Source organism: Rhipicephalus sanguineus, chromosome 5 (genome assembly GCF_013339695.2).
Source record: "Rhipicephalus sanguineus isolate Rsan-2018 chromosome 5, BIME_Rsan_1.4, whole genome shotgun sequence".
Taxonomy (NCBI): domain Eukaryota; kingdom Metazoa; phylum Arthropoda; class Arachnida; order Ixodida; family Ixodidae; genus Rhipicephalus; species Rhipicephalus sanguineus.
Genome location: NC_051180.1, coordinates 94412528 through 94440432, shown reverse-complemented (window position 1 = coordinate 94440432; position 27905 = coordinate 94412528). Strand labels below are relative to the sequence as shown.

The window sequence follows — 27905 nt, the reverse complement described above, 5'->3', positions numbered from 1 at the left end:
CCCGTCATACAGTGAAGCGTAATATCAGGAACGCATATCTTTTTCACTGAATTACTGAGATAGCATTGGTGTAGACAGGGTTTGTTTAAGCGCTGCGTCCCACCACCAAATTTTTGCCAGGCCATTATGTGTGTATGTACAACATACACATATGCACGCATGCACAGCCGGAAAGCTGTAGTAGCTTCTTCCGCACGTGATAAAATCCCGACTACACCTCATGACTGTTACATATGTGCGCAATATCCCAGCTAATTCTCTAGTGCCGCCATCTATGCGCCGCCTTCAACTAAAGGACAGCAACTAGCGCCACCTATGTTACGCGTCTGTAACCTCGATCTGGAGAATAAACAGTTCTACTTCTGCTCTCGACTGGGCTGGTCCCGTATCCTTTGCGGTCCAACAACAACGCAACATAACATGGTGTCAGAGTGATCGCAACCACCTCGCAAATATGACCAGCGCCTTCCTGCAACCACCGGCACATTTCGAGCCAGGCGACGACCCGCAACAAGCCTGGGACGACTGGAAAGAAGCGTACAACATCTACGAGCAAGCTTGTGAGTACGCCACCAAGCCTACAGCTACGCGTAGGGCCCTACTTCTCCATGTTCTCGGGCCCCACGGCCGCCGCATCGCCCAGACATTCCCTCCTCCACCTCCAACCACCGACGGCGAGCAGCCGACAGATCAAGTTACGTACCTCCTGGAACAGTTCGACGCCCTCTACAGACCATACAAAAACGTAATACAGGCGTCTGCTGTGTTCAACACGATGAAGCAAAAAGAAAACCAGACATTCGACGAGTTTGTAACGGACCTTCGGAGGCAAGCAGAAAAATGCGACTTTGGGAAGAAAAAAGACCGACTTATTGGCGACCGCATCGTCGTAGGAATCAGAGATGCAGCATTAAGAGAGCGCCTTTTTCGCGAACGGGACCTCACACTCGTCCAAATCATAACTACGTGCAAGGCAGCGGAAATATCCAAGAAGCACGTAAAAGAGCTCCAGGAGCCGAATTTCGAAGTGAAAGCCCTACAGAAGCCGAAGCAGTGGAACTCACAAAAACCCGCAACAATGGAGAACCGGCAACAGAAACCACAGCTGAAGCTGCAACAAAAGTGTTCACGCTGTGGAACAACGCACAGACCACGCGAATGCCCTGCCTACGGTTGCAACTGTTACCACTGTGGCAAGTTCGGGCATTTCGCCAGCCTGTGTAGGCAACGCCAACGAGGCAGCAGTACCTCCCGCCAGCGAATAGGTCTCCTCGAAGATCCGCAGCAACAGGATCAGCAGCAAGAATTTTTCTTGGAGAGTCTCGACCTCCACAACATCAACTGCAACTCGGAGTGGACAGAAACGGTCAACGTAAATGGCCACAACGTCAGCTTCAAGCTAGACACCGGCTCCGACGTAAACATAATGCCAAAAAACCAGCTCAGCGCATGGTCATCGCAGCCTGCATTCAAGCCAACAGCAGCACGAGTGACAACTTATACGGGACAGCAACTTCCCATCGACGCTGAATGCGAGCTGCGCTGCTCAACTAAAGAAAAAGAGTGCACCCTGAAGTTTCTCGTCGTCAGCCAACCGCTGAAGCCGATTTTGGGCGCCAACGCATGCCAAGCCCTGAATCTTGTCACGAGAAGGCAACCGCAGCAAACAACAGTAGCTGCGTGCACAGCAACGCAACGACTTGAAAACGTGCTCAACGACTTTCCTGATGCATTTGAAGGCATCGGAAAACTACCTGGAGTCTATTCCATACAAATGAAGGAAGGAGTAACTCCCGTGGTGTCAGCTCCACGACGTGTACCCAGCGCATTAGAGCACAAAGTCAAAGAAGAACTGCAACGAATGCAACAAAATGGAATCATCGCCGAAATCACAGAGCCTTCGGAGTGGGTCCATCCGATTGTTATTGCCACGTGCGTTTCTTTATCACTTTTGCTATATTCGGTTTTTGGCCACAAAGACTGCCAGCAACGCTCAGCGCGAACCGCGCCTCATTGTTCGAGAACCTTCACGATCATTGTAGATCGTTTTGTTAAGATTGTGCGCAAGACGCGCACACTCGAGCTTATTCTATAAATTGCACGATAGCCAGCGATAACGCTGGAATATTCGACGGCACATGTTTAAATGCCGACGCGCTTCACCGCTTGTTAGTTGATCGACGGTCGACTCTCTGTTCGCCGCTATCAGCGTATTGCTGTACTGTGAATTTCAGTTCCCCGGCCACAAGTTCGGCCAAATAAACAGTTTCATCTCGGACGTGCTGACTGCTGTCTTCGTCTACGTGACTACCACGTGACATCTGGTGGAGGTGCTGCTTCATGATCCGGACGCCACCGCGGAGCGCTGACCCAAGCCCAAGCCGCGGAGAAGACAACGCTACAGACAACCCGGATCGTCGTACCAGCCGCCGGCAGAAGGGACTGCACCCAGAGTACGGGCTCCTTCCTGAAAACACCAGGCAGCCCAAGACCATCACATCGACCGCCGAGACGATGACAGCCCCCATGCCGCCTACAACGGTCGTGATGCAACAGCCAAAGGAGCCACCGACTTTCCGTGGATCGTCGTTTGAAGACCCGGAGAGCTGGCTGGAGACGTACCACGTCTTCTTCTACCTAGAAGACGCCGCGAAGACGTGGTTCGAGAACCGTGAATCGAGCCTTCAAATCTGGGACCTCTTTCGGACGACGTTCCTTAATACATTCGCGAGCATCGTCCGCAAAGAAAAGGCTGCTGCTTTGCTGGAGACAAGAGCGCAGCTACCGAATGAGAGCGTAACCATTTACACGGAAGAGATGACGCGACCTTTCCGCCTGGCCGACGCTGCCGTGCCTGAGGAAAAAAAGGTCCGCTTCCTTATGCGGGGAGTGAAACAAGACCTCTTCGCAGGATTGGTGCGGAACCCCCCGAAAACAGTCACCGAATTCCTCACCGAGGCCACAACTATCGAAAAGACACTTGACATGCGGACGAAACAATACAACCGCTCTCCGCTGTCTGCAACCTATTCCGAAGTGCACTCGCTGGCCACCGACAATTTGCGTGAAACCATCAGAGCGATTGTGCGGGAGGAGCTGCGCAAACTGTTACCTTCGCCACAGCATCAAGTGGATTCAATCGCCGACGTTGTCCGCGAGGAAGTCCGGCAATCGCTTGGAATTCCCGAAGCACCGCAGGCTCAGCCGAAAGTCATGAACTATGCTGCTGCAGCCCGACACAACGCCCCTCCTCCTCGCCCACGTCAAGACGCCGCGCCGCCGCAGGAGTTTCGCCGCCAGGCACCGCCGCCACCACAACCGACGCCATACCGGCCGCCGACAGGACAACGCTGTGCCCCCCGAAAGACCAACGTTTGGCGTGCCCCTGACAACCGCCCGCTCTGCTACCACTGCGGGGAGGCCGGCCACACGTACCGCCGCTGCCAGTACCGACAGATGGGGCTACGCGGATTCGCCGTCAACGCGCCGCGCCCGCAGCCAGGCGAACGGCCTCGCGACATCGACTACCTCACCGGAACACAGTGGCAAGGACGACGACCTTCCCGCTCGCCGTCGCCCGGCCGCTACATGTCACCGCACCGCCGGCAGTACACTGGCCCAAACCGGGGCCGGTCGCCTAGCCCGTATCCGGAAAACTAAGGGCAGCAACCGATGGAGGTGCGGTTGCTGAACAACGAAATGGTGAAGATCCTCCGCCGTCGACGACGACGCCGCGACGAAGTTCCGAGCCCCCGCCGCACGCCGAACGACGTCCTGAAGACGAAGCTTTGCGACCGGAAGGAGACCTGACGACGCAACGCGAAAACAGCGGTGCAAACCAACGTAGCCGTGACCCGACGCCACGATGTAACCGCAACGCAAGACGGCGGACTAGCGACCTCGACGTTCTGGTCGACGGCCACAACGTCACCGCTCTCGTCGACACTGGAGCCGACTATTCCGTCATCAGTGGGCCGTTCGCAGCAAAGTTGAAGAAAGTTAGGACTGCTTGGGAAGGCCCCGAGATCCGGACCGCTGGAGGCCATCTGATAACGCCGATTGGTGTCTGCACGGCGAGAGTCACCATCAAAAACCGGACTTATCCTGCGAGCTTTGTAATCCTACAGAACTGCTCCAGGGATGTGATACTTGGAATGGACTTCCTAAGTGACCATGGTGCCGTCATCGACCTGAGGTCTGAGTCGATAACACTAACCTCAGACAAAGCGCTCCCGCCCCATGCGACGCCAGGGAAGCATGCATTGAATGTGATAGAAGAGCAGGTGACCGTTCCGCCACGCTCCAGCGTCATTATCTCCGTCGGCACCGAAAAACCTGCGAACCTTGAAGGCGTCATCGAGGGCGATCAGCACCTACTCCTGAACCGTCAAATATGCGTCGTACGAGGTATAGCCGAGCTGCGTGAAGGTAAAGCAAAGGCAGTGCTGACGAACTTCAGCCACGAATATCGGCACCTCAACATTGGTACGACGGTTGCCTACATCGACGAATGTGTAGCCGCCAGCAGTGCTTTCGCCCTCTTCTATGCTGCCGAACCTGCTTCGACGAATAGAGGCCCCGAACCGGATTTTGACGTCAACCTGAGCATTCCGAAGGTCAAGCAAGACCAGCTCAAAAACCTGCTCCTGCAATACAAGGACTGTTTCGCGTCGTCATCGCGGGTCCGACAAACGCCCCTTGCTAAGCACCGCATTATAACAGAAGAAAATTCTCGACCACTTCGTCAGAGCCCCTACAGAGTTTCGACGCGAGAATGTGAGGCCATAAAGAAACAAGTCGACGAAATGCTACGCGACGACATCATCCAGCCTTCAAAGAGTCCGTGGGCGTCACCCGTGGTGTTAGTGAAGAAGAAGGACGGGACACTGCGCTTCTGCGTTGATTATCGGCGCCTGAATAAAATCACGAAGAAGGACGTGTACCCCCTCCCACGGATAGACGACACCCTGGATCGACTTCACAACGCGACGTACTTTTCGTCGATGGACCTCAAGACCGGTTATTGGCAGATCGAAGTAGACGAAAGAGACCGAGAAAAGACCGCTTTTATAACACCCGATGGCCTCTTTGAGTTCAAGGTCATGCCTTTCGGTCTTTGCTCGGCACCTGCGACGTTCCAGCGCGTCATGGACACCGTACTGGCCGGATTAAAGTGGCAGACGTGCCTTGTGTATTTAGACGACGTCGTTGTGTTCTCCTCGACCTTCGACGAGCATCTCCGGCGGCTTGAGGCAGTACTTCAAGCAATCAAGACCTCTGGACTGACCCTGAAGCCAGAAAAGTGCCGATTCGCGTACGACGAGCTCCTGTTTCTGGGTCATGTGATCAGCAAGTCTGGAGTGCGCCCAGACCCGCGGAAAACAGCTGCCATCGCCGACTTCGCCTCACCCACCGACAAGAAGGCCGTGCGCCGATTTCTCGGCTTATGCGCATATTACAGACGATTCGTCAAAAACTTTTCACGGATCGCCGAACCACTGACGCTTCTCACGAAGACTAACGTCGAATTCAGGTGGCAAACAGCGCAAGTCGAAGCATTTCATGAACTCAAACGACGCCTGCAGACACCTCCGATACTTGCGCATTTCGACGAATATGCCGATACGGAGATTCACACCGATGCAAGCAGCCTAGGACTCGGCGCCGTCCTTGTGCAGCAGACGGGTGGACTGGAAAGGGTTATCAGTTATGCTAGCCGGTCGCTGTCTAAGGCAGAGGCGAACTATTCCACAACAGAAAAGGAGTGCCTCGCCATCATCTGGGCTACGTCAAAGTTTCGCCCCTACCTCTACGGCAGGCCCTTCAAAGTTGTGAGCGACCATCGCGCCTTGTGTTGGCTAGCTAACTTGAAGGACCCTTCAGGTCACCTCGCACGGTGGAGCCTAAGACTTCAAGAGTTTGACATTACCGTCGTGTACAAGTCCGGAAGAAAACACTCCGACGCCGACTGCCTGTCTCGTGCCCCTGTCGACCCACCACCGCCCGACGACCCGGATGAGGACAGCTTCTTGGGAGCCATAAGTGCCGACGACCTCGCCGAACGACAGCGAGCCAACCCGGAACTGAAGGGCCTTGTGGATTATCTCGAGGGCAGGACCACCGTCGTTCCGAAGGTATTCACGCGGGGACGGACGTCGTTTTTCTTGCGCAACGGTGTTCTCCTAAAGAAGAACTTCTCACCGCTTCGAGCCGATTGCATTCTCGTGGTACCCTCGACATTGCGGCCAGAGGTCCTCCAGGCTCTACACGACGACCCGACGTCTGGACACCTGGGTGTTTCTCGCACGCTAGCAAGAATACAGGAGAAGTACTACTGGCCGCGCCTTTCCGCCGACGTCACCCGTTACGTAAAGACCTGCCGGGACTGCCAGCGACGCAAGACACCGCCCACTAGGCCAGCCGGACTTCTACAGCCTATCGAGCCACCTCGACGGCCGTTCCAGCAAATCGGGATGGACTTACTGGGCCCGTTCCCGACGTCCAATACCGGAAACAAGTGGATCGTCGTGGCGACTGACTACCTCACCCGCTACGCCGAGACAAAGGCCTTGCCCAAAGGCAGTGCCGCCGAGGTAGCCAAGTTCTTCGTGGAGCACATTGTCTTGCGTCATGGCGCCCCAGAGGTCCTCATAACAGACAGAGGTACCGCCTTTACTGCGGACCTAACTCAGACGATCTTCAAGTACAGCGAGACGAGCCACCGCCGCACCACCGCTTACCACCCGCAGACCAATGGCCTCACCGAGCGTCTAAATAAGACCATCGCCGACATGCTGGCCATGTACGTCGACGTCGAACACAAGACATGGGACGCCATCGCCATCCTTCCGTACGTGACCTTCGCGTACAACCCGGCCGTACAAGAAACGACACAGATGACGCCATACAAGTTGGTCTACGGACGGAGCCCGGCAACGACGCTCGACGCCATGTTACCAAACGTGACCGACGAGGAAAACATCGACGTGACCACCTACCTACAGCGCGCCGAAGAAGCACGACAGCTCGCCCGCCTACGGATTAAGAACCAGCAGACGACTGACAGCCGCCGCTACAACCTTCGACGACGCCACATGGAATACCAACCCGGTGACCGTGTATGGGTATGGACGCCAATACGCCGACGGGGACTTAGTGAGAAGCTTCTGCGACGATACTTCGGACCGTACAGGGTACTTCGGCGCCTCGGCGCACACGACTACGAGGTTGTCCCTGACGGCATTACGAACTTTCAGCGGCGCCGTGCGCGACCTGAAGTCGTCCATGTCGTGCGCCTCAAGCCATATTACGCGCGTTAGTGAATCTGAGGACTGTACTTTTGCTTATTGTTTATTGTTCTTTCTTGCTTTTATTCTTGTTATTTATTGTTGCATGTATTGGCCACCCCCCCCCCCCCTCCCCGTGTCATGTTTTAAGCGTCGGGACGATGCTCTTTCAGAGGGGGGCATTGCCACGTGCGTTTCTTTATCACTTTTGCTATATTCGGTTTTCGGCCACAAAGACTGCCAGCAACGCTCAGCGCGAACCGCGCCTCATTGTTCGAGAACCTTCACGATCATTGTAGATCGTTTTGTTAAGATTGCGCGCAAGACGCGCACACTCGAGATTATTCTAGAAATTGCACGATAGCCAGCGATAACGCTGGAATATTCGACGGCACATGTTTAAATGCCGACGCGCTTCACCGCTTGTTAGTTGATCGACGGTCGACGCTCTGTTCACCGCTATCAGCGTATTGCTGTACTGTGAATTTCAGTTTCCCGGCCACAAGTTCGGCCAAATAAACAGTTTCATCTCGGACGTGCTGACTGCTGTCTTCGTCTACGTGACTACCACGTGTGGGTCCATCGGATTGTTATCATCACCAAAAAAGACGGCAGCGTCCGCCTGTGCTTAGATCCTCAGAACTTAAATAAGGCCATCAAAAGACAACACTGCCAGGTGCCTGTGGCGGAGGAACTCTTCGCAAACTTTAGCAGTGCAAAAATATTCTCCGTCCTTGACGCAAAAAGTGCTTTCTACCAACTGGTCTTGGATGAAGCAAGTTCACGTTTGTGTACGTTCACGACGCCCTGGGGAAGATATCGATTTCTTCGTGTTCCATTTGGCCTCGCAACAGCCCCCGAGCTCTTCCAGCAAGCTATTGACAGGGTCTTTGAACGGCAACTTACCGTCAAGCCCTACTTCGACGACGTTCTGGTCGCGTCACGAAACCTTGAAGAGCATGAGAAAGGCCTCAGGAATGTGCTCACAGTAGCACGCGTCAACAACCTAAAACTCAACAAGGCCAAGCTCCAGCTGGGTTTGACGGCAATTACGTACTTGGGTCACCAACTCTCACCTCAAGGGATCGCTCCAGACCCAGATAAAGTGAAAGCCATCAAAGCGATAACACTGCCATCAAACAAGCAAGAACTACAAAGATTTTTGGGAATGGCAACTTACCTAACTAAGTTGATTCCCAACTTCTCAGAAGCGACAACACCTCTTCGTGAGCTACTAAAGACAGATGTCCACTGGGCACTGGACGCAGCAGCATACCGACACCCTAGAGCTCATTAAATCGAAACTAATGACGGCACCCGTGCTTCGCTATTTCGATTCATCCAAGCCCATCACAGTCTCAACGGATGCCAGCTCCTATGGAATGGGCTCAGTGCTGCTACAAGAAGGCAGACCTGTGGCTTACGCATCAGCAGCTCTCACAACCACACAGCAGCGGTACGCACAAATAGAAAAAAGAGCTTCTGGCTGTTGTGTTCGCATGTGAAAGATTTCACTACTATACCTTCGCGCGACACATCACAGTGCAATCTGATCATAAGCCACTGATCGGTATTCAAAATAAGGACTTCAACAAGCTCTCACCAAGAATCCAGCGACTTCTTCTGCGACTACAGCGATACAACATCACTATCACCTACGTACCAGGCAAGCAAATGACAGCAGCAGACACACTGTCACGTGCACCAGACTCATCTAGCCAGATGCAAACAGCGGATAATGATCAAGGACTTCTCGTATCAACGTTGATCCAAGCAACTCCAGCAAGACTTCGTCAAATTGCAGAGTCAACTGCGCAAGATCCGACCCTACAAAAAGTGGCAAGATACATACAGGATGGGTGGCCTCCGAGGCTTTCAGACGTCGACAACAATGTCAAGCCATTCTACCACATCAGAAGCGAACTCCACACAACAGAAGGCTTTGTTTGCTATGGCCAGCGGCTAGTCATACCAACAGCTTGTCAATCAACTGTACTTCAAACGTTGCACCAAGCGCATCGCGGAATCACTGCTTGCAGAACTTGGCAAACCAGAGTGTGTACTGGCCATCTTTAAGCAAGGACACTGAATCCTTGGTAAACAGGTGCGAAATATGTCAGTCACACCGGAATGCTAATCCGCAGCAGCCACTGTTGGACAGATCTCTGCCTGACCGCCCTTGGATGCAGCTTGGCATGGTTTTTTTTCATCTTAGAGGCAAAACATACCTTCTAATAGTTGACTACTTCTCCAAGTATATAGAAGTTCGGCAGATGACGAGTACCACAGCCTGTTCACTAATACAGGTACTCAAGGATACATTCGGCAGGTTTGGCATACCAAATGTTGTAATATCTGACCAAGGTCCACCGTTTGACAGCGCCGAGCTCAGAAATTTCTTTTATGACTGGGACATCAAACATGTCCATTCATCTCCACTGTATCCCCGCAGCAATGGCCAAGCAGAAAGGACCATCCAAACAGTCAAATCAATGATGACAAAGGCATCAGAAGAAGGCAAAGACCCCGCAGTTGTGCTGCTTAACTATCGTTCAACTCCAACAATAGGAGGGAAATCCCCAGCTGAGCTGCTAATGGGCAGGAAGTTGCGCACATTTCTACCAACCCTTCCAAGCGTACTACAACCGAACTTTCCAACTGCAACTCACCACACGCTTCTCCATGAAAGGCAAAAGCAGCAACACAAACACGGAGACTGCCACACAAGAAATCTCTCAGCACTAATTCCTGGTCAGATTGTGTGGCTCCACCTGAATCAAAAATGGGAAAAAGCCACCGTGGTGAACGTCGGTCCAGAACGTCAAAGATACGCCGTAAAGACAGACACCGGAGGCATCTTCTTCAGAAATCGCATCCATCTGCGACCAAGAAACACAGAGCAGACTGTTGCAGAGGCTTTGCCAGAGGACTACGACATTGCTGAGCCGAGCCCACCAGTTCCATCACAGCAAGTTGAGGAACGGCCTCGCCCACCTCAAAACCACCCGCTCCGGAAGAAGGATCAAGCCTCCTGCACGCTATCCCAGCTTAAGAAGCGACTTCACTTAAAACTGAAAAGCTGGGTTACAAAAAAAAAAGGGGCGTGTTACATATGCGCGCAATATCCCAGCTAATTCTCTAGTGCTGCCATCTATGCGCCGCCTTCAACTAAAGGACAGCAACTAGCGCCACCTATGTTACGCGTCTGTAACCTCGATCTGGAGAATAAACAGTTCTACTTCTGCTCTCGACTGGGCTGGTCCCGTATCCTTCGCGGTCCAACAACAACGCAACATAACAATGACATCATGAAGTATTTTGTAATCTCCTTCATATTCTATATATGTGGCTGTGTCTAACGAAAATATTGGAGTCCCACACTATCCAATTTTTTTGTGCTGGCACCAATCTTAACTGTAGGAATGTCATTTTTTTACAGTGACAATAAAAAACAAGCATTAAGGTTCCAAATGGCACGCTAAGAAATACAATAATGCAGCTTACCTTAGTGAGGGTTATCAATAGGCCTCGTATAGAAGTGATGACAATGATGCCAACCAGAATAAAAGATATATGCTGCGACCAAAACTTCACCTACAGGCAAAATAACAATATTTCGTCAGATATCAAAGACACACAATATCATAAAAACCAAATACCATGAAAAGCATCAGTTAGGTACTCTTTAATGGGTGAGCTTGTGGCCCAAAAAAACAAGCAAAGCAATGCACAGATCACAACAATTGTAGCAAGCACAGTCAGCATGCACAAGCAAATTACGGACATCACAATGTGTGTACGCGACACACTTTCTTTCTTTCCCTGTAGTTTATACTGCATGGTACAGCACTGACACCTAACATTTTTACCAATTCAGTTTTGCAGCTCTCCCTCTGTTTGGTTAGGTAAAATTCTAGAACAATGACACAAGGAAGCAAGCGAGCGCCGAGCAACGTGAAATGAATCGCAAGTGGCAATTCCTGCATTGTGGTTCGCAGTGACAGTGCTTGTGCTGGCACACGCGAAGCTGGGAAATTTGATCGGTTCTAGAAACGCTGCCAATATTAAAGTAGACACACTCGGTGTTGTACATCATCTCTACCATCTCAGAGCGCGAAACCCATGAGAAGGCGGGCAAGCGACGTTCAGTTTGAAATCTGAGCTCTTTCTGCGGCGCATAGCGTAGTAAATCTTGACAGAGGTGATCGTGAGCATGCAATGTATGCACTGAGCTTGTCAGCTCAAAATGGCCGTACCTGGTGACACACCCTTTAAGAAGCGACACCACAACCTAAATGTTTCTGGTATAGAAATTTCTTAGCATCGCAACGGACATCATGCCTAACTTAATTAAACAGTTGCACAAGAGGCACATGTGTTTAAGCTGTACACAAAGCATTTCTTTTAACGACGTTAGTCTTAAGCGTACACAATTTGATGGGACGAACAAATATGGCGTAAAATTGACAGCTAAGAAGGTGGAAGAACTAATTAAAAGATTGGGAGATGGCAATATCAGTAATATGTCAGGGAGAGGCCTTGATCTTGCAAGAAACATGCTGATGAAGGTCACAAAACAAAAGTAACCAAGTGTAGCCTTCAAAGAGATACTACACTCAAACCTCGATATAATGAACGTGGATATAACGAATTATCGTTATAACGAAGTAAAAGAAGAGTAATCTTGTCACAGATACAGTGCTGCAAATAAACGTTTATAACGAATTTTCGGATATGACGAAGCTATTTTTGTGACAGATGTGACTTTGTTATACAGCATAGACCGCTTATAACGTAAGTCGCCGGAGTCCCGAATATCCGCCCTATAAGCGGTACCGCACTATAACCAAAACAACATTTTTGAAAGGTTGCACGTGTACAAAACATGACCAACAGGCAGGCGCGCGATTCCGACTATGGCGGCATGCGACTGGGGCGTAAGTTTGCATCTGCTTACATTTGAAAATGTTGAACTGTTAGCGTCCGCGGACCTGCGGTGCCGACACAACGAACGCGGAAAAAATGCGCCGTCACGGGAAGTCGCCGCGGTAACACACCGCGCGTCCGCGATGTCGAAAACGGTGGCGACCACAAACCACCACTCTAGTGTTTCACACGCACGCCCGCGTTTTCGTGAAAGATGTAAGTCACCCCTTCTAAATGCAACAATTGCAAAATGCTTCAATGACTCGGCACCAAACCGCAACTTCTGTAGTCCGCGGCCGCCGATATGGCAGCTAGCGCTCGTTAGGCCTAGCGTGCGCGTTGCAACTTGGCATGCCACCGCGAGAAGCTTGCCCTAGGCAACACGAAGATCGGGAGTAGAAGAGATCGCACTCGCGAGCTAAACCGAGGGCATCACGCGTGAAACGAAGTTTCGGTTCGCGATCGGGAGAACAGCCGCGGCAACTATCCCGAAAAAGTCTCTCAAGCTTGTAAGTCCGCCTGTTGGTGGCAAAGGCGAAAGCTCAATCGCGTCTCAAAGCATTGTTACTTGCGGGGGAATCGAGGTTGCACGCGCGATATCTGCGCTCTACGACGAAGCAACGACGAAGCGCGCATGTCAAGCGGCCGAAGGGGGCAAAGGCTTCTCCGTCGGCCGCGCAACCGCTCCCCCTCCTCACACCACGCACCTGCGCCGGGCTGCTGTCCCCCACAGCCATCCCTTTTTTTCCCTCCCCCCGCTCCTTGTTCGTTCGTTCCGCGTCCCCTCCTCCTTTGTAATGCCGTCGCCGCTCTCTCCCCCGCCGGCGCATCTCCGCTGAGAAGCACGCTCGCATCCTCGCATCTCTGAGAATGTTCCGGCAGCCGCATTATAACCGGTCTTTCATCTCGGGGGTCTGCACAATAAGCGGTATGCGTATACATGGAGTTCTATGGGAGAGTAAACGGGAGTCAGAAAAAACCGCATTATAGCCGGTACTGCACTGTAAGCGGTTACGTTATAAGTGGTCTGAGCTTAATGAGGTTTGAGTGTAGCAGTCTTGTGGTGTGAGACATCATGTACATATGTCACATCAACGTCAACAGTGTCACTGATGCGTGTTCAGTGTCAAAAAAAGAGTTGTCAGCGCGCACTCTGAATCGTTAAATGGCGTCGATTCATTCTACATTGCAGGAGAAGAAGTCCTGCAATAATGGGTGAGGTTAGCATAGAAACAACATTGGCATGCTGCTTCAGGCTCTATAAAGACATTACTGAACCACAGCACATACGAATTCCACTGGTTGTGTATCATAGCAACTTTCGCTCAGAGAAGAAATCATCATAACCAAACGAAAACCACAAATCTGAGAGAGTAGCCAGGAAGACAAGTTGACTCACATCAACGTCAAATCCCATGTAATGGACAGCAATCTGCATTCCCCTCGTCACAGGGTCCACCTTCCCGACGCGATCAAAGACAATGTTGATTGTGCACTGCAAAATATTTAAAAGATTATATATAATTCCGGTAACTACAGTTGAGGTGATAGAAAATTATTACAGTCAAGTACCAGCAACATGGGCAGCAATTATAGGCGATAAAAATATATTCGTCTTCCGGCAACCAATATGGTACGTTGGCCAAGCAACAGGCAACTGCTTGTATTTGCCATGCTTCCATAGCGCATATGGTTGAGAAAAATGCAAACACAGGCTGTAGTCTGAGTTTATCACACTTTCGAGGACATCAGTTGCAGTGGTTGGCGACCGACTGAATTCGTTAAACAGGTGTGTAACGACGAGCTAACGGAAAGGCACAACACCCAAACAAATCTATCAGCATGTGTTATCAGTGTCAACTGGCTTGACTGGAAGAGGCACAGGATTGCTGTGGCATACAAAAAATCCCGTAACTGTGGAGGAGTTGTTACGGTAACTGCTTACGTAAAGTTTTGAAAGTGTGAGTACGTGGGCAATAAGTTAATTCCAATTTGTACATCCTAGGATTTAAACACACAGCGTGTACCCTTGTAATATGCACCCACTTTAAACATACTAACGGTTAAAACATAGTTGCGAAGAAATCCTCAACTGAGTCTCATAAAGCCTAATGCATTTGCTCACCGCTTAAGCCCTACTGTTTCGTCCTATGCCTACCGGTTAGTGCGTACTCTGTGTACTGCGATAACTTTTTGTGCCATAAAAGTTTACTGTGCCGCTGAACTTGCTGACACCAAAATGTGCCACAAAAGGTCTTTCGTCCTTTCAAGTGTGAAGAACGGTCAATCAACTATTCCGAATTCTGTGCCATTGTGGCGATGCTTTTATGGGTAAGCATCGGGAAAGAACGAAGGCAAGGTGGCGGCCACCAACGAACCCACCAGTATGAATTATCGCCGACAACCTTATCTTCAGCTATCTGCTCGGGCACGCGTGTGGAGTAACGCTATTTTAAGCCTACTGCACACTTTTGACAGGAGACAACCTGAACGTGCTGGGCCTCCGATTGCTGTGACCGTATTCAAGCCCGCACCGCTATGTAGGAACGAAGGCAGCTCACTGTTGCGGAATTGAGTATGGTGGGTTGCAGGCACCGAGAAACCTCGCTGCATTGACACTATCACACTCAACGCACACATATGATGCAGATAGCATAGCACTGTTGTAACCGTGCTGCACGCTTTTATTAGCTGACAACCAAAACGCAATTTCATTCACTGCCAGGACTGCTAGAGCATCGCGGAGTGCGCATCGCTTGCAGGAAGCTCGTCATCGCCATGTTAACCCAACAAGCTACTCGCTGCATCTGTGCACGGTCTGGAGCGTAGTGGGTACGAAGAACACTCACACGGCAAATGCGCGCGTACGGTTACAGCAAGTGGTCCGGCAGTGATGGCATGGGCTGAGTAGGTGACGTGCTGTATGCAACTAGCCAGGGACGATCGGCTCCACGCAATTGTACCACGTTTTAATCAAACTGTCAGTTTTCACTTACATAGTAGCAGGTCGCAGTTCAGACGCATACACATGTATCGCGGAAAGCCAATACTGTCTTTATGTTGCTACGTCAGTTGCTGCGTATCCCGTACCCTGCAATAGTTTCGAAATGCTCCTTGGCATCGCCACCGCGCGTTATCGGACATTCATGCGGGAGTGCCAGAATCTTCTCTGCATTTTGGCAAAAAGAAAGAAAGGGTTTGGTGGAGGGTACTTTAAGCATCTCTTTGTTTCTCTGTATCTCTTTGTTTGTTGCGACAGCGCACATCAGGAGATGCAAATTTGTACTTGGTGGTTAATGCATACTACCGTTTAGTGCGCAACTATGCCGCGTTTCTGGCAGCTACGTATTAACGAGGTTTCACTGTAAAGCCCTTTTAGGGTGGGGCTAATGACAACCAAACGCTAGTATATTTTCAATGCATTTGAGGGCATTCGGCGAAATGCCGCAAAGTGAATCAGTGGTGTGCTTTGGTGTTTTTTATGCCTCTTGTTCAATTTTACCCACTTCTTACTTCGATCATGTTTGTCAGTACCATCAGGTTTGACAGATAACTGAAGTCGATTTCACATGTGAGCAACAAGCCTTATTAGGCCCACAGTGCTAATACAGTTGAACCCCTTTATAAGAGACACATACCGGGGTGCAGTTCTTGCCTCTTATATGAGATGTCTCTTACAAGTGGGTACCAGTTTCTCATTTTCTGATCAACCCCTAGTTCAATGTAGGCACACTGGTGCCTCTCACACCCATTTCTCTCTGACATCAGTGTCTCTTATAAAGGAGTTCTACTGTAAAGAGCCCTGCCTAGGTAAATTGAGTGCAATGAAATATATATGACAGAACCAGAGTGAAAGTGACTCACAATAAATATCTTCCATATGCAGTACAACGAGAAGAAGTAGCCAATAAAGTTGAAGTACTTCCCTTTGAAGGTTTTGGACCACTCTATCCTTTCCTGGAAAAAAACAAAATAAAGTGTGCATGAAAACAAGTAACAAAGAAGAAAAACAAAGAGCTTTCAACGGCATAGTCAGGACCATGAGAACCCATAAGCATCGCCTGGCAAGTTTTTCCATCACACTAGCATAAGCTCGGTGTTAGCTTGCACAATCCTCGTTCAGTGTTTCTTGAGAGTTTGTAACTGCTCTTTCACCAGAAAGTTGCTGTGCTGTATGCCTTTCTTTTGATGCCAGTGCTCATACCAGCAAGTGTGTGTTTTACTTGCCACTTGCCATTGTTGCACTACCCAGAGCATATTTTTTTGTCAAGTTGTGCTCGTAAGTTGGGAATTAAGCTATACTGATGTCGGCAGGAAGGTTGCAATTACATCTTGAGGCATGATAAATTGATAATCTATCACCTTCTGATATATCTTATCAAACAGTTTATTTATTTTTTAATTTCATTATCCTCAGGACCTGAGGGAATTACAGAGGGGAGTGGGTTAGATTTGTAACATAAACGTAATTTCAAGCTCACAAAAAAAGGGGGGGCGGGGGGTTACATTTATGTAATACAGGAAAATAACAATAAACAGCGCACCATACAAAGCAAAAAACAAAACAAAAAACAAAGTTGACCGAGAATACCAAGCTTAAAGAGATCTTTTACAACAGAGAAACAAAACAAGAGAAATAATGCTCAAAGCAGTAACATGTGGCTACAAACTAATGAGTGTATCATCACTGTATGTTAAAATCATGGCGTGATTAAAAAAGAAAACAAAAGGCTAAGCAAAAAGGAAAAAGATTACAATGCTGGGACATTCAGGTTTCCATCATGAATGCCCTTTGCGTAATGGCTGCCCACATGATTACAACATCCCAGACATTGAAGGAATGCGAATGCACTTTAGAGACATGGATAAAAAAGAGGTGACAAAACAGAGTGTGCATGCATGTCATAGTGTGCTGCATGCATTTTGTCCTCTCTTTTAACGCGACAGTGCTAAGGAGCCAGTGTCGCAGAAAATGTGGTGTCGGTGTCAATGTTCCAGAAACTAAGCCATCAACCGTGTGCTAGACAAGCAAGACTTCACTCACCATCATGTTGTGTATCTCCACAGTCTCCAGAAACAACTGTCGGCTGAACTCCTCCAGGGCTTCTACACTCTGCTTCAGCTGGCCAATGTCTGGAACAAACACAGGACATTCATGCATGCCCTCAAATAACGTGAAGTTTTCAATGAAATCTAAGATTTCAATCACTCATTTGCAGAGGCTCGCACGCAGAATCCTAACATAATATAATTGTTGGGGTTAACGTCCCAAAACCACGATTTGATTATGAGAGACGCCGTAGTGGAGGGCTCCGGAAATTTTGACCATCTCGTGTTCTTTAACGTGCATTTAAATCGAAGTACACGGGCCTCAAGCATTTTCGCCTTCATCGAAAATGCGGCCGCCACGGCCGGAAGTCGATTCCGTGACCTGCAGGTCAGCAGTCAAGCACCCTAACCACTAGACCACCGTAGCGGGTACACGGAGAATCATACATAGGAGCACCCTCACACATACAAATGATGTAGGTGTGACGTAGCCTGGGGCCACAGCGTCTGTTTTCATGTACAATGATGTACGGCACGATTGATGCATTCCCAGTAGCACTTTCCCGATCTCTCTGTCAAATTTCTGTGATCCCAGTACAAAGCCTATGTCATTTTTTCTTGCTAAGTATGTTGCTATTCAGCACCACTTGTTGGACTACATAGTCATTTCAGAGTGCCAGAACAAAACATAACTAAGGTGGCAGCATGTAGGCTACAACTACATTAGTTTGTCCATGCAGGGTTGAAGAGGTTATCATCTTTCTTGTGCCGGCCAGCTTTAACACTTTTTTTTTTTCAGGAACGTTGCCATTCTGAGTCCTTCGCTCCACTAACAGTGCAGTTTAAATGGATTGGAACTTTGATTTTCACGTGTGCTGATGAAATGCGAGTGCCAGTGCACAATATAGTATATATAATATACTAAGTCCAACAGAAAAAGTAGACACATTCAAGACTCCAACAAGCGTCTTATGTGGCTGTTGCAGTCAGCCAATCACAAGCCTACTGTCAACTGGTGGTTGTTGTGCCAATGACACTGAAAGCGGAGAGCTGGTAATGGTGATAATGATCACGCTGATTAAAGGATCATGCTTGCCGACCGACTGATCTGACTCGAAGTGCATCTTGTTGACGTTTATTGAACTAATGTGCAACCATCACTTGTGTGCAAATGCTAGGCTCATGGCGCCAGCACACCTTCAGTACCGCTGGCCGCAGACGAGGTGACGCTCTGCAGCATGCCCCAGATGCCGGTGGTTTGGCGACTCGATGCCGACTGTTTCTGCTTCTCCCTTATGGCCAAGGCAATCCTATGGTAAGACAAAACAGAAATGACGTCTTTCTCAACGTGCAATGAAAGTTGCACCCAGAACTTGCAACACACTGTAGCTCAATTCACATATTCTAACATGTGTAACCTACGCCCTGAGTTACAAACACAAAAAGAACTTTAAAAGCAAACTACTTACCTGCAGCAGTGCTCAAATTTTAAAATGGCAAAGTCAGGGCAACCGTCGACAAAAAGCGAAGCTTACTAACAATGGTATTTTAGTGCTTAGCCACGAAAGCTTTGGCCATTTCTCTCTCTAAATGTAGCAAACCTTCACGACGATGTTGGACACGTTTCTGCATAGCAGCATTTTTACACATTTTTCACGGAAACGTATGCCTCATAGCAAAAGAGACAAACGCCAGCGAATCATCACCAGCACGTCTAGGGATCACCGCTCATTTCTGGGAGTCCATACCCTGCCCTGGCAGTCAGTCCTAGGGCTCCCCCAATTGCAACAAATAAGCATCTTCACACCTGGTAGAGTGTGTGGGGATCAATCCTCACACTGCTGTTTATTTGCTGGAACGTTGAGCAGCACTAGGTCTGACTGTCAGAACAACAGCAAGCTTTACGTAGCATCTTCTCAATACCTTATCGACTTTCTATTAAATATGAAGTAAATTTCTGCATATGAGAAGCTTGTGGCTACAGTTTTAGAGCAGTTACAGGCGTTATCACGTGCTGCGGTTTCCCTGGTTGTGCTTTCTTTTAGGGGCGAAGCACCTCAGGGTCTCAGTGTGTCGGCGGGCATCGTCGTCTGCTGTCGCGGCGTGCATCGTTGTTTCTTGTCCATTTGCTTGAGCGCAAGAGAGGGCGCCACCGCCTCAGCGCTCACCGTGTGGCAAGAGAGAGAGAATGGCGCGCGTTGACTATGGAAACGCTCTTTCTGCGATGAACGCTGAACTACCAGCTCACAAGGTACGAGAATGCGCCCTCGCGCGCAAGAGACAACGCCAACGCAGATAGCGTCTGCTAGCGAGTTTCTTGATTGAAAAAACCGACTGCTCGCGCTGCACAACCATTCACCGGCCACCGCGTATATATAGGCACTGGATCTTGACCTGCAATGTTGTGCCAGTGGCAGATTCTCTTGTGCGTAGTTAAACAATAAAGATTTGCAGCGTGCATGTTAACTAAAAGTGGGCTGCGGATCTCTGTGTCTAATCTTTCTTCTGTCTCTCATTGCCCATTAGCAGTGATTTTGCTGTGGGAAACACCGGCGCACGCTGCATGCTTTGTCCCTCCAAAGGTTTCACGTTAGCGGAGCTGAAACACCCGTCCCTACATGCTTCACCCCTCCCCAACATTTTCTGCGGTCCAGTAGAAAGATTACGAATGGTGCTCTATTCTATCCCTGCTATACAAATTTAATGAATGATGTGAGGACTTCATAAGAAAGAATACAAATTAGCGAATAAAATAAAGGCTCAACAAAATAACACGCAAGAGCAACGTAGCTTTCCTATTCAACCTTACGGCAGCACAAATCAAAGCTAAAGAAAATTTTTTTTTTCTTTAGCAGCAATCAACGCAACTAGGTCTTGCAGATCTTAGCACTTGGACCAACTTTTAGTGCCACTTTTTTTAATGTGATGCACACAGTGAGATGTCATGAGAAGAAATCACTGATCAGACCTCTATGAATGTGATTATAGTACGATAACTTAAAAATAGAGAGAAAACAGAAGCAGCCCCCAACCTTTTCTTCTTCATGATGATTACATCAAGCGTCTGAAGGAGTTTCTTCTCCATGTTCTGCACATCGGTGAGAGTAACCACCCTGTAAAATTTGAAATCACGCAATACATTAGAGCATATAACAATCAACCTATCATCGGAGAAGTAACAAAAACACACTAGTGCATCTTGAAGTAACAAATGGAAGAAACATAGGCTCCAGCACACCCCCGGTTTATGAATTTTTCATCACAAACTTCCACTTTCCTCTGACTCCTGCATTTTTAAGTGATAGAATGCAATAAAAAATTTTCAGAACTAGTGGCACCTAACTGCCTAATAGACATATGCAAAATTGCTGCCATCTGTCGGCAGGTTGACGAAGCTACCGATCCGGCGCCATGTTGGAAGCTTGTGTCCAAATCGTATTGCTGTCGCTGGTATAGCTTCTTGATTGTATCTGCTTTGATATTAATTAATCGGGGCATAAAAATGTCAGACGAGTGAGTAAGGGCCTGTACACGGGATTACCTAGTCACGGCGATGAGAGTTATTACATGTAAGGAACTTCCTCGCAATGAGAACGAAGGTACAAAGCTTGTCATCGAGTCAAATGTAGGCCTACTACTGTTGACAATGAAGCTATGCACTAGGTTATAAATTTGTCTCTGTTTTCAGTGTAGCGAATAAAGCGTTGTTAGCTATCTGAATATCCTGTGTATAGTGTAGGGTGATTAGGAAGAGGCTTTAGCATGCGACACGCACGCCTGTACAGGGGGGGGAGGGTGCAGCCCCGTACAGGCTTTTCCCCCCAAAATAAATATAAGATAAATAGCGAAAATAGAATAAAATAAATAAAATAAATTGTGAAAATAGGCGCTTCTCTCAACTAGGCCTTCACAATCGAAAACTAACTATACAAACAACGCGTTCCAGCACAATCAGTCCATTCGCTGAGAACAAATTACGCGCACGAGCTACCCGTATAAATTGTAGTTGTTATCGCAATGTAATAAGCAAAGTAATGTCGTCAACAGCAGTGCAGGCTTACACATGTAGCCGCGATGCAGCTTTGAAGCTTGTACACAAAGTCGGTTTGTCTGTGCCTGCAAGCACATGGCGCGAAAACTGTCTCATTTCGGCATGGCACGAAAGAGTGTTCTCTGATCAGCGCCGATGCTGTCATATACTGCACCTATTAAGAACAGTGAATGTAAACACGGCTTTAGTCGTAAAGCCGAAGCAACGGAATGATGTGCTGCTTCCCGTTGGCCACAAGGAAATCTAATAACAGGGAAGTTAGTTTCCTGCAAACTTTTTTCAGCATCCCAATTTCCTCAATCTGAGCAACACAGCACACGAAAATATGTCGGCAGTGCCGTTTCTATCAGCCGCCTAATGTTGATACGTAGGCTTTATGTGTGTGCATGCGGAGTGCGTTTAGCCTTCAACATGGCGGAAATGCACACGGTGGCTGCTAGATGGCAGCAGATTTTGCATAAAGTCTATAATGAAGCTTTTTGCACACAGTAGCACACACAGAATTGGTCAAGGGAAAAAAATATATCACACTTCATTTGATCTGCGGTTAGGAATCTAACACAAGGTAGTAGTTTGCTATGTAGATGATTCTAAAAGAAAAACATTGTTATAGTCTTACAAATCATAAGAGCAATTAATCATAATATTTTTGTTACATGAAAACAAATTCAGATGAACATGGACATATTAAACTATCGCACGCATTGAACAGCTGTGAAATTCCCTTAGAAGCACAATGCAAAAGTGCAGCACCATACAATGAGTACAGTAGACTCTCAGTAAACAGAAACCTCTTAAATGGAATTGCTACTTAAATGGAACCACTGCCTCTAATAAGATTGGTTTCGTGCCTGAATACTGCTACCCGGTTCATCTTTTATTAAATGGAACTCCTGTTACATGGAACACAATTTCTTGGTCCCTTCAGGTTCCGTTTAATGAGAGCCTACAGTATATTGAAGAGATTCACCGCCATATCTGATATATAGAATATCATGCTATGCTGTGCCCCTGTTAGTGCACTTCTCCTAACAAAGCCGAAATTTACTTATGTTATTGGAAATATGCTGACAAAACAGCACTGTTCTAGTTGATGCTGACAAGAAAGACCTTGAATCCAAGCGAAATAACACACCATGGAAAACACAGTTTAGCTGCAAGGGCAAAGCAATGAATGCAATAGCAACAAATTGGAATGTTATACATACATAATAAGGCTAGCAGCTAACCCCTTTAGCATCTTACCTGGTGTAACTGAACAAAATGATGGCATAAGGAAACGTGTCAACATCATCAAGCGAAGTGACCTTCGTGCTTCACTTGAAAGGTGTGAGCCATCTGCTAATCCCTGTCAAGAAGCGCATGCACAACTGGCCCGGCTGGTCGAAGTCTGCAGTTCCTGCCAGAGCCACACAGCACCCCTCCAGGACCCACTGTGGAGGGGTGCTGGCAATCATGTTGGCAAGCTGCGTGTTTTAAAATATGGATGACTCATGCAGTAAGGGTCTTACTTGCATGATGGCATATTCACTTCAGCAAGCTTCACCGTTATACAGCTGCGTAATGCTGTTAAGCATAGTAGCAGTGAAAACAACTAACTGTTCTGCAGTAAAGTGGGTTCTCCCTGGACCCAATATCTATCCACAGTGGATTACCAATATACCAAATTATATTGTGGTCCCCTTCAGGTTCTATATATTCATGTTCGAATGTACAGTCGTCAGCAAGCTCAACTCAACGCTCTGCAGCGTGTCCTGAAACGGTTTGATCAATGCCAGCGCCGCGTAGCTTTTGGTTCTGTTGCCGAGATTTTACCAAAGCATGCCAGCATACTATCCAAGCATACCGAGCTATTATCTTGGCAACAGCGCCCAGCGCTTCGCGGCTGGCATCAGTCAAACCAGTCCAGGCCACGCAGTGGAGCGTTCGAGTTAAGGTTGCTGACGACTGTACAATGAACGCCATTTCTAATAACAGCACATGCTTGTGCTTAGCTCTATGTACGATTTCAGCTGCCACTCACCTCATAAAGTAGGCCATAGAGGTGTACGGGTAGTTGACCGCACCGAATCCAGACAGTACAGCCATGAGTGTGACGCCAACAACGCCTACGCGGCTGATGACTTGCTCAATCGAGAGTATGCCTGAGAGGAACCGGCAAAAGAAATTGTGGCAGGAACCATCAAAGAAAATAGTCATCGTCGGCGATAGTTTCTTGCATCATTTGCAGCCTACCCTCATTCCGTCTGTGAAACACAAAGCCTAATGGGCCCGTCAGCATAAACACGAAGTGGCAGCCTCTGTGCCATTCACAATGCCAAATGACAACATGGTACAGTATATCTTGTAACCATATCACCCCAGTAAGAGTGCTGTAGCAACACCCATGCCTGTGGCTGCAACTTTGTTGCAAAGGCTATCAACCATCATAAAAGAAGGTAGGCGTGCAAACACAGACACAAGTGAAGAGACCAAAAGAACACAAACATATTTGTGTTGTCTTGATGTCTTCACATATGTGAAGACGACGTAAACACTTCACTTGTGACGAAGACAACACAAACATGTTTGTGTTGTCTTGCTCTCGTCTCTTGTGTCCATGTTTGCACACCTACTTTCTTTTATCATGAATCCGTAACAACTAGCTCTACTTTCTGTCATTCTAGGACATTAACCAAGTGGCTGCGCTCTATGCAGATGCATTGTTTGTTGCAGATGGGGCACTCGCAGCTAGCAGCTGCCTACCTCATCACCTCCTTCCCCAGTGCGTGATATCACCCGCATGCACACCAACCAACGAGGTGCCTGAGTTTCCTTCTGCTCTCCGACCTGCACTTTTTTTCTCTCCACTCTTTAAACTCTCCCCCTTTTTTGTTGTACACGATAAGTCGACGTCCTCCCAAGGTGACCAAAGTAGCTAAAGAAAACTAATTCTTTAATACATCATGCTTTGATTACTTATAGTATTTGCCTTTTGTCCCAGTTAGCATTAGCAAGGGCCTTAAGAGATGTAATAATTGAACCGACAAGGATAAGTGATGATGCAGTGTGGAGACAAAATGTAAAAAACAAAGACAAGAGGAGATAGCCGGCCACATGCTAAGATTGTTTGCATTTGGGATATCACTTTTTTTTTCTATCTGATCACTTCATTAACTATAGTAACATAACAACGTTTTTGTATTGTCCAATACTAATTGTTTCTGCCTTATTACTGAGTGCTCACTAGTGCTGGTATTTGGAAGTTGTCCAGTGTAAATAGGATGTAGTTTATTTTCTGGATAACTAGTTAACTTGTTTCATCTACTGTATTCTTGAACAATGATGGTTATCCTACGTTAAATGGGATACCTGTATGAAAAAGGAACTCATGAAGAATGCGGCACAAATGCATAAAAAAGAAGTACACGGGACTTCCAAGCTCAAGTTAGTTGTCACTGTTAAACCAGCCCTGTTAAACCAGTCTCGGAGCGTGCACACAAAAGACGAGCATGGAGCATGATGGCTACTACCAAAACTTCTCAGTTAAGTGCATCGACCTCATTGCAGTTGCTGAGCTGTTTCATATGGAAATGCACAGCCCTTTGTGCCACTAAAACTGGGAGTGATCGTCACCAGCAGCAGCCCATTTTGATGTCCACTGCAGGACAAAGGCCTTTCCCAATGACCTCCAATTTGCCCTGTCCTGCATGAGCCGATTCATTTTATGCCTGGAAATGCCTTAATTTTATCGTCCCATCTAAGACTGCCATCCCTGGCTATATATTTGCCATTTCTTGGTATCCATTTCATCACTCCAAATGACCACTGGTTATCTGTCCTTCAGGGTATGAGGCAAGTAATGCTTGCTTCTCTTTTCTGGGTCTTCTGTTTCCCTAACAAGGACGTGAGAGGGAAATGCCGTTGCAAATTTGTGCACGATAAAGTTAGTGTTCTGCATTTTCCAAGTTGTTTACTGCAAATACAGTCGGTTACTGCAACAGCTCTGCGTTATGCATGGGCATGAATCTGCGAAACAAGATTATGTGTTGTGTGCATTGAGTACACAACACGAATAGGCAAGCAGCAGTAAATAACCATCGCTGTCAAGATCATCAATAAATAAATGCACACAAATTCATGTTACTCTGCAACACAACATGGCACCACCAACCCAGCTGTTAAGACCCTGATAACCCAGAATTCAGTGAACAATTATGTGCACGAACAATCTAAGATCATCTACTGAGAACAATGTTTCAACAATTGCCCTAGAAACATGAAAGGCCAGTAGAGTGAGCACAGTATATCAAAGGTGGGGCAATTTCAGCCATGTCGTTATTCAGTAAGCTAAAGCTGAATGATTTTTAACAGCATACATATGTGCTTCTGAGAACAGTCTTGGAGCAAGGCAGTTTAATGCACTGTTAACAAGAGGTCAAAAATGAGCTCACACGTACAAGCATTCACACTTCCGTCTAGAGCAAAACCCGGCAACCTCACTAACAAATGAACCTGCTCAAGCTAATTCAGACTTGGACCAATCGTGAGTGTCTGAGTGAGTCCGCCTGAGTAGACTATGAGTAAGTCTAAGCAAGGGTAAGCCCTAAGCAAAAAATATACTATTTTGAGGGTGCACACAAGTGAGTTCCATTTATTCTGACAACCTATGGTCTAGAGAGTGGCCTATAGTCTGGAGCACTCTAGCACATGGCTGCAGAGTGAAAAAGAATAATAATGTGAGAACTACTGAGTTTCAGGAGCCACGCTGAGTTTTCTGTGCTGCCTGACCACCCAGTGGCTTCCAATGGTCACAAGCATTGCTCCTCAATCTGGTCAGCAATGTTGAGAAATGGATTTTGCTGCAACACAGTGCAATAATTCAGTGCTCTAGAAAGAACTGTTGGTAACTGCACATGTAAAATACTTCCGCAAGCACCTTTCTCAGTTTTGAATTAACAACCTCAGCAAAGTGTCATAAAGACTCGCGGGTGTAGTGAGAGTCATGACTCTGCTTTTATGTGACAGCACCACAGTTCTTTCAGAAAACGTAATGACTTCACGGTACTTCTCCTCATCCCGAATATCAAGCATGCTGTTGATGTGTGCACAAAGATTACCAGACACATCGTGCAAGAGAGTAGACCGTGCTTTTTTTTTTGCTTAAGAACGTTAGCTTGATCGGCAGGTTGCATGAGTTTGCTACAAAGAATGCATTTCTGACACTTCCGTTTTTCTGTGAATGTCATCATGGTACAAATTTTGTCAGTGAAAATGAGCATCTTGACATTCAGAGATTCTTGGAGGATTCCAAGCTGCAAACTTTTTTTAGCAGGGTACATTTTTTAGATTTTATTAGATGTTTCCTGATATGCAGAACCTTAATTATAGCCAAGAAGTAAGTGAGAAGGTGAAATTAAAAAAGAGGAGGCATACCGTGTTTTGGGCTTAGGATTGGGAACGGGTCACCAATCTTCCAGAATAAATAGATGAACACCACCCATGCGCCAAGTGCAAGCGGTTTGACAAGCCTTGCTCGCACTACGCATAAGCATGAAACAGCAATAGATTAACAGCCATAAATAACTTTCACTGTCAAGGTACAATTAAATACAACACATTAATGTATATTGTAAAGAATACATTGTATCTAAATGTCCATGGTACAGAATAAATTACACCTAATCTTACTAGACCACCTGCCGTGGCACAGCTGTTAGCTGTGCCATCAACAAATTAGCACCTCAATGCGGGCTGCACAGTTATTTGGTGAATGAGAGGCTCGATTAAGTGTGGTTGCTTTAAACAGATGTGCATGAGTAACTTTTCACCAAACATATTGGTAAACTAACATATAGTCAAATAAAGTAACATATTGCCCAAAGGTTTCCTCTACAAACTATAGTGTTTATGCTTACAAGGCAACTACACGAGTTCCTCTGTTGCTGGCTGAATGCCACGTGCAAAAATTTGTGTATGTAGTAAATGGTGAAATGAAAATTATTCATTAACTGAGTCACTGACTAAGTGACTGATTGATTGACCTACTCAATGATTATATACACTGCCAGAAATGGTGTTGTGTACACATTATAGTAGTGTCTTATTGCCCTCAAGTTAAATTCTGCATTGACAGCTACTATAGAATCTAGTCAAGCAGCTTTTACCAAATTTACACAATTAATGTCTCTTACATACACAGGTAAGAAAACGAAAAACGCACATATGCTGGCCTCACAGTGACTTTTCTAACAGAATCAGAAGAAGCGTGTTGCTAGCCAGCCAGACAACGGGTCAAATACAACTGACTTCTTTAAACCAAAACTTTTAATTAGGTGACTGGGTTATAGGGGTACAAAGCAATGGCACAAACAAGCTGAAAAGAGCACTCGACACCGTAAAAAAGTGGTGCGAATTCTCGGGCAGATAAGGCGGACTGAGGCGTGAAGTCTGGGCCTTCTTCGCGCCCCGGCACAAGGAGGAGAAGGAGCAGTTCGTCGCTTCAAGCGCGGCATCACCTCACACAAGCGAGGGGTCGCCCCAAAGTTCCAGGAACCATTAGCAACACCAAAGGGACCCCGCTGTTCGAGAACGGCTTTGCACACAACACTAAA

At 47.6% G+C, this 27905-nt stretch overlaps 1 protein-coding gene across 2 annotated transcripts in view; it reads right to left on the bottom strand.

The window, feature by feature from the left end:
* Window positions 1–27905, bottom strand: part of LOC119394001 (Golgi pH regulator) — a 51992-nt gene that overhangs the window by 11918 nt on the left and 12169 nt on the right. For both annotated transcript variants that reach the window (XM_037661214.2, XM_037661215.2), the window contains exons 5-12: window positions 26728–26832; window positions 23336–23456; window positions 20294–20374; window positions 18459–18571; window positions 17257–17345; window positions 16077–16169; window positions 13612–13707; window positions 10791–10880 (exon numbers count right to left, since the gene is read on the bottom strand). In XM_037661214.2, coding sequence (XP_037517142.1) covers window positions 10791–10880; window positions 13612–13707; window positions 16077–16169; window positions 17257–17345; window positions 18459–18571; window positions 20294–20374; window positions 23336–23456; window positions 26728–26832 — 788 coding nt within the window. The remainder of the gene's footprint in view (window positions 1–10790; window positions 10881–13611; window positions 13708–16076; window positions 16170–17256; window positions 17346–18458; window positions 18572–20293; window positions 20375–23335; window positions 23457–26727; window positions 26833–27905) is intronic.